Genomic DNA, 12,619 nt, shown 5'->3' with positions numbered 1-12,619 from the left:
TATTCAATGTTTATTTATTATTGATGTGACAGGTTATGAACTAGAAAACGCTTCACACTAGTGTGGACCGCTGGATAAATGAAGTCAAAAATGATGGTTTAAAGCCTAAGTGTCATCCCTATAAACATTGTAAAATAGATATTGTCATGAAAAATACATTATAACATCATTCACTTCAATGTCTAGTCGAAAAAATAAATATGACCGGCCAAACCGCCACCCCATCCGATCCACCTCCGCGGGGGTGATAAAAACAAAGCCACCCACAAGAGACGACGATGACGCGGCCGAACCGCCTCGTCGTCCGATCCACCTCGCCACCGCGGTCCGGCGCCGTGACGAGCCACCCCAACGGCGCCACGTCCGCCGATCGCGGCTTCATGCCGGGGTGGCACATCAAAAAATTTAGCACCCCTGATTTACGGATTACGCCCCCCCCCCCCCAACTACTATTCTTTTTAGTAGCTGTATACACACCTATCTGTCATTTGGAACCCACAAAGCTCTTGTCCTTTGCACCTGTGCAATCCATTTTTCACGACAAACCAGGTCTTTTGGGAAAGTATGAAGAGCGAATCCATCCTCCCAAGGGTTTGAGCAATATCCAGCAATACAACGAGCCGGCATTTTGGCTAACACAAAGGAACAACGAGCTACCTTCCAGCAGGTAAAACGAGTATAAACATACAAGACCGGTTGAGTGCACTACTGCCCTGTACGTCACTTCTTGCTTCTTCTCGAAAACAAATCCCTCGGGAGGATTTTCACGGCGGGAGTTACAAAAACCCACATACGTCAAAATCATGTTTTGTAGTGAAAAAACGGATGGGTCCATACTGGCTGCCATTTTTTTTTTTCATTCATAACATACTAAAAATCATGCATTTCATTACAGTGGACCTTTAAGGAACAAATAATAATAAGCACGGCAAGCTTAGGTATGAGAAAAAGGAAATACAGAGTGCACTGAGATTGTCCTCATGGTCAGGTAGTGAAATTAAAATGAATGACAAAGCAATTTACATTCAATAACCCCGACGTCTATTTTCGCAAGACGTATCCGCAGGGGCTTGAGAAATGATAACACTGGAAAGGCCGATTCCTCCCGTGCAGTTTAAGTGGTCAAGACTGAAACCGTCCCCACCTTCCGGTGCCCCCCACTCATCATTCTGCTCACTCCGCTGTAGTGAGCGGAGAAATGACGATAAAAGAGGATGAGGCTCCGTGGAGCAGAAAGGGAAGAAAGGAACGGGGAGGACTGTGGCGCAAGACTCTGTGCAGTCCCTGCACAATTAAAGCTCGAACTGGGATTTGTGAGGAAAACACGTGCAAACCAAAATGACCTTGAAACCATAATGGATTTATCAGTCAGTATCAATATTGCTGTCGCTGTGCCAGCACTAATAACTACAAGTTTGACGAGCCGCGAGTTGGAATGCAACCCGTTTGAGCGCCGTTCTGTTTTGACCTCGGCGAACCGAGCCATTTAGCGTCATCTTTCAAAATCAATCAGGCTCTGGCTTTTGACAGCTTTGCAATTTGCTTTCAATGTAGTACAGTGCTGCCTTGAGACAAGAGTGTAATTTATTCCGTGACCCCACTTTTAGCTCAAAACACGTACACATCCCAAATCATCTTTCCCCATTGAAAAGAATGGAAACGCCAATGATCTGTTGCCATATGCTTTTTTAAAATACATGTGTAATTCTATCTGTCAAACTGCTGGTTGTTGGGAAGTGAAATGCGTTCACTGCCATCTTAAACTATTTTTATCTCAAATTTTTGTTCACAAGTCAAAGCAAAATATCGTTTTACACGTGCGTCAGGTCAGTCGTATCTCAACGGACCATAGGAATGGAATTTGGTCTATGATTGGATAATAGGAAGCAAAAGCTCAGTTTATTTGGTTTCTTTAAGACAACTTGGAGCAAAACACATTAGTAGTATCTATAGTAAATACGCTGACGTTCCATGAACACGTGAAAATTGTGCGCTCCAAACTCAATAAAAGAATCAACGTTTTGAAGTGCCTAGCCGACACCACGTGGGCTCACACCAAGGAGATCATCTTCACGACGTATAAGGCCATCGGAAGATCGATCCTGAGCTACGTAGCACCAGTATGGACTAACAACCTGAAGCCAACTCACTGGGACTCCCTCCAGGCACCTCAAACACTACCCTTCGAACCGCCATGCGCTGCAACAAAAGGGCTTCCATCGATCACGAACACACCGAGTCAAAACTCCTTCCAGTATGCAAGCAACGTTATTCTCACAAAACAATACGCGCTTCAGTGCTAGCTAACCGGACATCCGAATCACGAGATGATAAAGGCAAGAAGAGTGCAGTAGAGCATTGCGCAAAACCGTCTGAGATATCGAGCCATCGATCGAGCGGTAGATTCATCGGCCGTCGATGCAGAGGACGACAGGCGCGGCCTCTCTGCGATCAATCGATCCACCGCAGCCGACGGAATCGCCGGCTACAAACCCAACATCGTGTTGGGCGTCTACCCGCGTCCAGTAGCCGAATCCGAAAGGCACTATCAACGCTATCGCAACTCCGTTCGGGCTGGTGTCACAAGCTCAACAACTATCAGCATCGACTCGACAACAACATCGGCGATAAATGCCCATTGTGTGACGTCCCCCCCCCCCACGATACGCGTCATCTGTTCAGCAGCGCTCAAAAACAGACCACGCTGACGGTCGAACACCTCTGGAGTGCCCCGGCTGATGTGGCCCACTTCCTGGACCTTGATACGGAATAAAGACCGTAGTACTTGGCTACAACAAGAACAGTAATGACTGCATGTACACATTTCATACCGAAGTGTTTTTCTACTTAATGTTGGAGAATGAACCGCGTGGACTCAAATGTCGTCTCTCGCTTCGTGCCCACACTTGAATCAATTGGGCTCCTTCGGATGGTATGCAAAAGTGCTCATTTCAGCCTCTTTGTAAAGGTTCTGCCCTGCTGAGCCAATTCAGAAATACACGCGAGATGATTGAGTTAAATAATGTAGGGCTCGAATTTTTTCGGGGTGGCGTGGGGGGGGGGGGGGGGGGGTACTGTCTGCTTCAGTTTACTTCAGCGCCGGCAAAAAATAGTCGTACACTTATCAAATATTAAAAGCCGGAACGTCGTTCTCGGAGCGCTGGAACCCCACGCTAAACTTCTGAATTTGAATCGTCATCTCACGGAGGAACAGCATTTCGACGTTTACCCTCTTTTTCAAGCTGGCAGGTTTCCTTTTCGAGTTAGCCGCTGCCGCCTTGAAATAACGAAGCATGTCGAATTTGAATAGGTTCATCCAAGAGAAGACAACTTTTGACTTTCAAATCTGAAGGAAAATGTTTAGCATATTTTAGGATTTAGAATTAAGGCTAGTCTTGGTGTGGCCACGGGGTCATGTTTTTGAGATAGTGCTTCGTTGTCTGTTTCCAACCCTTTTTAGACGTGAAAATAAATGCAAGTCTGTCTGCATGGGGCGACATACACACAATCGCATTGTTTGACATAAAAGAGCGAGCCCAAAGCAGACAAGATCGTCGCGACCCACGCCCACGCAGACGCAATGTGATAATCTATAGGAAGTGCTTCTCCTCTGCTTTGTCGCCACATGAACACATTTTAAAGTCTCAAGAGGGCAAAAAAGAACCACCAAAACTTATAGTCTGATCAGAGACGTTTCTTTGCACAAAAGAAGGATGTAAGAAGGATGAAGCGGCGCATGCATGTGCACACCTCACCATCATTAACCCACGTCTGGAAAAAAATAATAAAGGCTCCAGGAGCAGCCTCACATGGGCGCTGAACAACTGGAGCAGAAGGAAGGCCGGCCTCGAGTATTTGGTGACTGGGAAAGCGGCCCGAGAGTCGTGAACATGTGTGCGTGCGGGCAAACAGAGGCGGGGAGAGGACGCGCCGTCCAAAACCAGCTCGCGGGCTTTCTTGGTTAAAATATTCACGGTGGGATCCATGACGAACGCCAGACAGGAAAGCCCTTAAAAACTGCAGCAGAAGGGGAAACGGCGATGACGTGACAATGCAGCGCCGAATAAGCAAAATAAGTTCTGTCGGAACAATTCTCGGGCTGAGCGGGGCTGCAAATTTCAATCGGTTCGATTCCCTCCCGACTAATCACGGCGCACAAGCTACTGTGTGTTTTTAATCAGCCAGTTGATTGAAAAAAAGGAAAGAAACATGAGGGGTTTTTTTTAGGCTGCATGGGTTGGAAAGAAAAACAACAATAACAAACCATTCGGAGATTGTTCTTTGAGTCTACGTTTTTGTTTTTTTTTTTCCACTGAAAGATTACATGTACATACCTACAAAGTAAGTAGGCATTCACAGCCTTTGCTAAATACTTTGTTGCGATACCTCGTCTGCAATTGCAGCCTCGCGGCTTTTTCAGTCTGCGCAGCAATGATGAGCGTTGGGCAGTTTTGCCTTGCTCTCCTTGCGGCGCCTCTCAAATTCAATCATTGGATTGGGGGGGCGCAGTCATTTCATGGATGTAATCCTCATCGTGCGCCGATCAAATATTTTGGGAATCAATTAGTCTCTACCGGCTAAGTGTTGGGTGCTTGGGCGTTGGTTCTGGCCACGGCAGCTTGCGTATTAATGCGCTTATGACGCGTTTATTTTCCTCACAGTTTGATCAACGGGACGATTGAAAGTCCACGGGCGGTTGTGACTGTCTTATGAAGGCGCTGCAATGCGTTCTAACTTTTGGATTTGTTATTTTGTTCTTATTATTATCATCATTCTTAAAGCTCCACTGCTATGCAGCATGATTTTTAGTCCGTCCATCCATCCATCCATCCATCCATCCACAATCTACCGCTTTTCCGGGTCGGGTCGCGGGAGAAGTCGCTTTAGCAAGGATAGCCAGACATCCCTTTCTCCAGCCACTCTTCCGGAGGGATCCCGAGGCGTTCCCAAGCCAGCCGAGAGACATCGTCTCTCCAGCGTGTCCTGGGTCGTTCTCGGGGTCTCTTTCCGGTGGTGACCCATCTGTTTTTGTTCAGCATACAACATGATTTTGACGTATATGGCTTTTTGTAACTACCGCCATGAAAATCCTCTTGAGGGATTTGTTTTGGAGAAGAATCAGGAAGTGACGTTATTATCAGACGCCCACTCGGGCGGGCTCGTGTGTTTATACCGGTTGTACCTGCGGGAAGGTAGCTCTTTGTTCTTTTGTGTTCGCCAAAATGCCGGCTCGTTATATTGCTGGAAATGATTCGAACACTCGGGATGATGGATGGATTTGTTCTTCATATCCAAAAGACCCGGTTCGTTGTGAAAAATGGATTACACAAGTGCAAAGGACGATAGCTTTGTGGGTTCAAAATGACAGGTAGGTGTGTATACTGCGACTAAAAAGAAAATAATAATGGGGGGAGGGGTCGTAATCCTCTCAGAATGTAACAAAAGAGCCACGTACGTAAGTCAGGGTTGCCAACTGTATCGATGTGTGCGTCTGCGCTGCGTCCGCCAATCACGGCTTTGGCCGGAGTGGCTCATCGTAGCACCGAGCCAGGCCGCTTTCGATGTTGTCGTCGCTTGCGGCTGAGTACATTACATACTGTCATACAAACTGTCGGGGAGTGTGTTGTTAGTTAGAAGTGATCCGCATATCATCTAAATATGGCTCGAAACGATAGGGTAATATTGCCCCGGTCACTTCACTCGAAAAGAGCTTCCGTGTCAGAAGGGGCGTCGGAAAAATCCGAAAATCTCTGTGGTTCGCCTCCCACAGCAAGTGCCGCTATGTGTCTGTTGATGACGTTGCAGGCAATATGGCCGCCACTGGGATGTCGAGTGAGACTTCCACAACTCTGAGATGCTCTCCGCTCGTATTTTTATTTTTCGTATAGACATTGAAGTGAATAATGTTATGTGTATTTTTCATTTCAATATCTATTTTAGAATGTTGATAGGCATGTCACTTGGGCTTTAAGTGTGACATGATCCCAAACTTTGGACATTGCGGGAAAATGACCAGTGTCGAGCTTCCAGGCAGAGATTTTGCCTTGATTTGTTTTTGTAACTGAATTAATTAAACGAGTCATTCGATTAATCGTTTCAGTTCAAACTGGAACCTGACAGTGGAATAAAATCACGGGACTTTGGACTGTTTGCATTCATTTCAAATGATCTTTGCCTCAGTACGAATTCCGGTCAAACGAATTTGACAGATTGGTCCCATTTATGCGAGCACAACGAGAGCCTCGCACCGCGTCGACGCTCCGTCCGTCGATTTCAAAGAGCATCCGAGCTGAAGCCAACGCAGACGAACGGCTTCCAAACAGCTTCGGCAGCTTGTACTCGGAAAGAAATTAACAGAGCAAAGTGGAGCGCTGCAGGCTCCAGCTGTGAACGCTGGTCTGAGGTCAGTACATCACATCACATCAGCACTCCCACACGCCGACCGATGTTGGAGGGAGGAAAAAAAAAAAAAACTGTTTTCACTACGTTAAACAGATCTGACCCAAATTGGCTTGCTGCCTCCTCGGCCCGTGCCGCAGCCCTGCACAGAGTTTCATCACAATAATTTGGCTCGAAAGTCTGCTGGTGCCTACTGCTGAACCTTCAAAGTATATGACCACAAAATATAAGTTACTATGGTCATTTTATGGATGACATCTTCCCAGTCATCCAGCTCATTTTAGTCATCTAAAAAGGGATTTCTCCCTTCGAGCTTCTTGTTAGTAAAATGTGCAACTGCAGGATGTTTTCTTGAAAGCTTCAGCGCAGTTCGGCAGAGAACGCGAGTCAACTTTAAACGCGATCATATGCGAACGATCCCCGTGGCGGTACCCCGCCTGCCGCAGTCCGCTTTTTCCTCCCGAACGCTCTCAAGAACTCGCCGAAATAGCCGCGTCCAAAATCTGCGCGCATTTCCATGTGATCACGAGATCAAGCGCGAGCGGAGATTTGAAGCTCGCGCTGCCAGTGGCGATGAATCTTTCGTCGCGAGAGAAGAGACGGCAGCAGAAAGAGGAGCCAAAGAAACGGGCTTTTTGAAGCCGTTCGGTATCAAGATTCAAACCAATACAACTTGTTTTCCAGAGCTTTTATAATTCATTGGCTGTCGATGAAATAAAAATGACAAAGGGGGAAATAGAAGGGGCAGTTGTAGTTTTGTTATTTGAGAGGTTTGGTCGAAAAAAAAAAAAAATGTGTGCCATTGCCTTGCTGTGGATAACCAGAACGCACACTTGCATGCATACAGAACAGATGGGACCCCCGGGGGTATCCTCCAGGCGGAAGGATCCCAGGGCCACCGGGGACGGCGATGAGTACGACATGAAGGAAGAGAAAGTTTGCTCAAAAAGTCGTGTTCCACGGCTTGCAGGCAAGTTTAATTAACAGTCATATAAGGAGCGATGAGAAGGACAACATTGCTGTGCACAACAACCGTGAATCCTTGTAGACTACAACGTATTCCTCTGGGAATCCTCCAGGTTGTTGTTTTTTTCTTCTAATCCTGATATACCAAAGAGGAGCCAGGTGAGGTGGCTGGGGCATTTGATTGGGATGCCTCCCGGACGCCTCCCTGGTGAGGTGTTCCGGGAACGTCCCACCGGAAAGAGACGCCGAGGACGACCCGGGACGATGCTGGGGAGACTATGTCTCTCGGCTGGCTTGGGAACGCCTCGGGATCCCTTCGGAAGAGCTGGAAGAAGTGGCTGGGGAAAGGGAAGTCTGCGTATCCCTGCTGAAGCTACTTCCCCCATGACCTGAGCCGGAAAAGCGGTAGATAATGGATGGATGGATGGCTATATCCACATCCAGCAAAGACTCTCCACAATAACCCTGGTTAAACTTAGATCCTCCCCAGCATACAAGGATTCTGATATGAAGATTGGATGACTTCAACATAGTTCCTTGGACCAATTACTGTACTACTTGACATGACATGTCTGTCAAGTATTCCCTTGGATCCATTTCCAAATATTTTGTTTTATTTTATCATGAGCCTCCCTCCTACCCTTTCCCAAAACAGAAGTGAGCGCTGCCTCACAATGAAGTGCGCTTCTTTCACATGTTAATGTTCTTACTCACGGGTCAGTGAACAGCGCAGGGTAAGGGGAACAGAGCTGCTCAGAAAAGACCCGATTGTGGCCGGAACACAAACACTCATGCATATGGCAGGAACGGCTCCAGTCTCCGGTTTCAGTGAAGCTACACTAACCGGCACCAGCCCGCCTTCCCCGTGTGATGATGAAACATCGGAGGTGAGACAGAATGACGGGTGCAGTGTGATAAACAAGCAAGCGCAAAAAAAAAAAAAAAATAATAATAATAATAAATAAAAAAATTAATAAGACTACAAAGTGAACTAAGCGAGGAAGAGAAGGCACACCGCGGAACAAAAACATTGCCGCTGCTTGACAAATGGACCGCGTGTGCCTGAGAGCTGATTGGGAAGATTTGACGGAGGGAAGAAAACAATCTGGAAAATGAGGGAAAACAAGTCTGGCGGAAGAGATCGCTAACAAGCAACGAAAATCAACCGCATTTACATGCGGGAATCTCAACAACTTCATGCGTCAAGTATATGCTTTTGGGTTTGTTTTGATTCTCCTGATATCACTTCCGGGAAGTAGAAGTTGAATGACGAGAGATTTTTATCCATTTTTTTATAGTCAACGTGACAAAAAACGAGTCTATATTTTAAAGGACATTTCTACGGAAGCGTATTGCTGCCACACACACCCCCAAAAAATGTCACTATCACGTTATAAGGTAATATGGTTCACGGTATAATGTGGCGTTTTCATGTTATAACATGATGTGTTTGACGTTATAAGGTGATTAATTACACGTTATAATGTGAATCATTTCCTGTTATAACCTGAAAAGTTTCATGTTATAATGTGAAACTTTCATGTTTTAACACGATATGCTCTGTGTTATAATGTGATTCGTTTCATGTTATAACACAGATCCGTTCTATGTTATAACGTAGAAAATAATAAATAAATACATTTCACCCCGACCCCCCAAAAGGCAATTACTTCTGGTTGGGGTGGGTGGAGTTTTTTTTAGTTATATAATCAAACATATGCATTCCTGTATATCTACCTAGATATTCTACAACAGTCCTTCATTTGTACTAATAAATGATTTAAGACTGAAAAAGAAGATGCACGTTTATCGGCTTCACCGATTTGGCTCTGCCAGGGACCGGAACCGGAAATTCTTGCTTTGAAACGGTGTGTCTTCCTGCATGCCACCTTGGAAGGATGTGAGTGACTACAGGGTCGCAACAGGTTGACGCCAACTTTTCAGGTCATAACGTAGAACTCATTAGGTTTTACTGTGATATATCTCATGTTATAACGTGATAAATGACATGTTATAATGTAGTTCATTTCACGTTATAACATGAAACGTTTCATGTTATAACGTGAAATGAACCACATTATAACGTGAAACACATCATGTTATAAGATGAAACATCCACATTATAACGTGAAAAATATCACGTTATAATAATTTTTTGGGGGGTGTGGCAGCAGTACGCTTCCGTACGCCTAAAACAGTCTGTATGTTATTGAGCTGTACTGACCTTTTGACCACTAAATAATAATCAGTTGATCTCTAAGCGCTGTAATATGCATTCAGTGTGCGTGTGGGGGTATGGAGGGATAAAAATAGTTTCAGCTCAGGAAGGGATTATATTGCACTTTTAAAATGTTATCTTTGCATTGCAAGTCAAGCAAAGTGTGTAATATTGCGTGTTCTTCGTAAGCGAATGCAGCCATGTAACGTGGCAGTCATGGCTAGAAATCCACCAGGGGTTAATACATTTAATAGCCCTCCATTAGCCCAGTGGTGACCCCTCCAGACTGATCACTCCAACCCCCCCCGATTCTCCTTTACCAATAAGAGGCCATAATCTTCCCCCCACCGAGACCAGCACTATTATCGGTCTGCCTCTGACCACTCTTGTTTCTGGCCGTCTTAACGCAGCAGGGCTCCGTGCTGAGTTAGCTGCAGTCATCTGAGCATATGGCCCGAGGCAGATCAAGGCTCTCCTACGGGAGAGGTTGACACACACGGTAATTCCCGCAGATCAACTGATCTGAGACTGACATACGCCGGGTTTGTCACTGTTGGATGTATTCAAACGTTGGAGCAGATCAAGGGATTTTTTCCCCCCCCCCCGAACTTAAATGCCACCACGCGTTTATTCGCACGTCAGGAAGGGTGCGGACGCTGACAATTTGGACAAGGTGGCACGCAACCTGTTTTCAAAGGTGCCGACTCACGCGGAAAAAAGCCTGCGACATTATTGACGAAAGGCCCGCAATCTATTTACATACCCGTGTACGACCAGTCAATATCTTCGTGGAGTTTCTTCAAGCTTCGGACCAAAGGTTCCGCTGTTCCCACTGCAGAAGAAAGAAAGAAGACGGTTGTTTTTTGTTTTTTTTCCAACATCCCATTACTTTCACACAAATACCGTAATTCCCAGCCTACAGAGCGCACCTGGTTATAAGCCTCACCCAGTACATCTGTAAAGGAAATACCATTTGGTACATACATACGCCGCAGCTGTGTAAAAGCCGCAAGTGCACACATTGAAACACGAGATATTTACAAAGAAAGACGGTACACAGAGTTTAACGCTAGTGCCGCCGCGGTAACGCTAACGCGGCTCTAACAGGTCCAGTTAAAAACACATACCGGTAAAAATCACTGAGACACGGCAGTAACATGCTTGCGCAGCGCTAACAGGACCAGATCGGTAAAAGTCACTTCCTCGGCACATATACAGTGGTGCCTTGGTTTTCCAACACAATCCGTTCCAGAAGGCTGGTTAAAAACCAAAACGTTCGAAAACCGAAGCCCGTTTTCCCATAACAATGAATGGAAAATGAAATAATATGTTCCAAGCCTAAAAAATACTTTAAGTGATTTTTTTTTAGCTTTTCCTGATAAACTGCATAGTAGAAATACATGTATAGTTTAAATTCTTAATATAATTAAAATCATTTGCTTAAAATGTATGCTTTAGCCTAGCTTTTTCGGGGGTGCGTTGGAAAACTCAAAAACAAATCGTCGTGGGTCAGCTGGTCGGGGTGTTCGAATACCATTTGTCGTTCGAAAACCAAAGCAAAAAAAATCTCGAACTTTTCATTCAAAAACAGAGCTGTATGAAAAGCAAGGTACCACTGTATTCCACCGGTCTTACTCTTACCTTTTCCGCTCGAGTGCCACGTTGCGGCCATTAGAAAAAAAATGCACAAATTAGCTACGTCACCGCATAAACCGCAGGGTTGAAAGCGTGTGAAAAAAGTTGCGGCATGTAGGCCGGAAATTACGGTATCTACAAAACTAGAAAATGTAAAGACTTTTTATTTTTATTAGTCAGAATGCCACTAAGGTATTAAAACAAAGGTACTACTATATTCTTCCGTCAGAGACAGACCATCATGCAGGCGGCATACATAATCAGACAAAATATGTTTGAGCTCCATTTTGAATTCAATAGATGCACCCCTGCTACATCCGCTTTGATACTTGGGGCCATTTCATTATGTCATTGCAGGGAAGAGCATGAGGAAGTCGACAAATTAGTTAAGTCGCGGCATGAAAATGATGGAGGAGGGGGGGGAGGGGTCAACATCATGAGAATAGCAGAATAGCATACGGATAACTGACGGCTGAATTATGCAGCGGGGTGCCGCATAAACCCGGAGAAATCTGAAATAAGGTGAACAAAACAACGTCCTTTTTTTTTTCTTTTACTGGATGCAGTCCTGCCTTCCGACTTCCAAGCCCTCAGCAGAGTCAAATTTAGGTCAGAGGCAACTACCATCATATCCTCAGCACGAAGTCAGCGTAATCCCCTTGTTTACCGCAGCGAGAGAGAAAGAAAATAGCATAAACAACGTGCACTTACAGTATGACACAAAAAAACCCTTCTGAGGTGCTTATTAGTAGTTTTTAAAAAGCCACCCACCCTGCATGCAAACAGTAAAGAAATATGTACGACTCAATTATGAAGATATGCCTACTTTGGAGTGCCTCGTTGTTGGCGGTGGGTGCGTGCACGTCACGGCGAGAAAGGCAGAAGAACCAGGAGAGGGGTGAAAATAGATAAAAACGTGAAAATTTTGACTCGATAGACAACATATGGACCAGGTATTTGGGGTACTGTGACCACTTTAGAGCGCCTCGTTGTCACGACGTGCACACAACACATTTGTGTGCATTGAAGGTAGAACATTTTATTTATAGTAAATCATGCAATATTAATTTATTGCTTGAAATATTAGCGGTTAAAACCTGATCCAACAGGTAATAATTGGCCTCATCGGCGTGTGCGCGGCATGATATGAAAACACGGCTGTGGGATGTTAATGAGGCAATTACTGATGCTACAAGCCCGCAGCCACTTCTTTTCTTCTTTTTTATTGTGCCCTCATTCACTTATCTCCCCGTTATTCCTCCTCATTAAAGTCTGAACGGCCCAAGTTTTATGGTTGAAATGAGAAAACAATAGCTACATTTTTTTTTTTTTTAATGTTATCTCAAACGACGCGTAGGAAAGGCCAGTCCCTCTGTTTAGGTTGGTGATTTTTTAAATATA

At 45.2% G+C, this 12,619-nt stretch overlaps 1 protein-coding gene across 3 annotated transcripts in view; it reads right to left on the bottom strand.

Moving 5' to 3' along the window:
- Nucleotides 1-12,619, bottom strand: part of ptprz1b (protein tyrosine phosphatase receptor type Z1b) — a 49,767-nt gene that overhangs the window by 17,786 nt on the left and 19,362 nt on the right. For 2 of the 3 annotated variants that reach the window (XM_061806533.1, XM_061806532.1), the window contains exon 2: nt 10,347-10,415. In XM_061806533.1, coding sequence (XP_061662517.1) covers nt 10,347-10,415 — 69 coding nt within the window. Of the gene's footprint in view, nt 1-10,346; nt 10,418-12,619 lie in introns of all 3 variants that reach the window. The other variant, XM_061806531.1, reaches the window with a different exon arrangement.

Source organism: Syngnathoides biaculeatus, chromosome 20 (genome assembly GCF_019802595.1).
Source record: "Syngnathoides biaculeatus isolate LvHL_M chromosome 20, ASM1980259v1, whole genome shotgun sequence".
In the NCBI taxonomy this organism is placed as follows: domain Eukaryota; kingdom Metazoa; phylum Chordata; class Actinopteri; order Syngnathiformes; family Syngnathidae; genus Syngnathoides; species Syngnathoides biaculeatus.
This window is presented reverse-complemented; position numbering and strand designations above follow the sequence as displayed.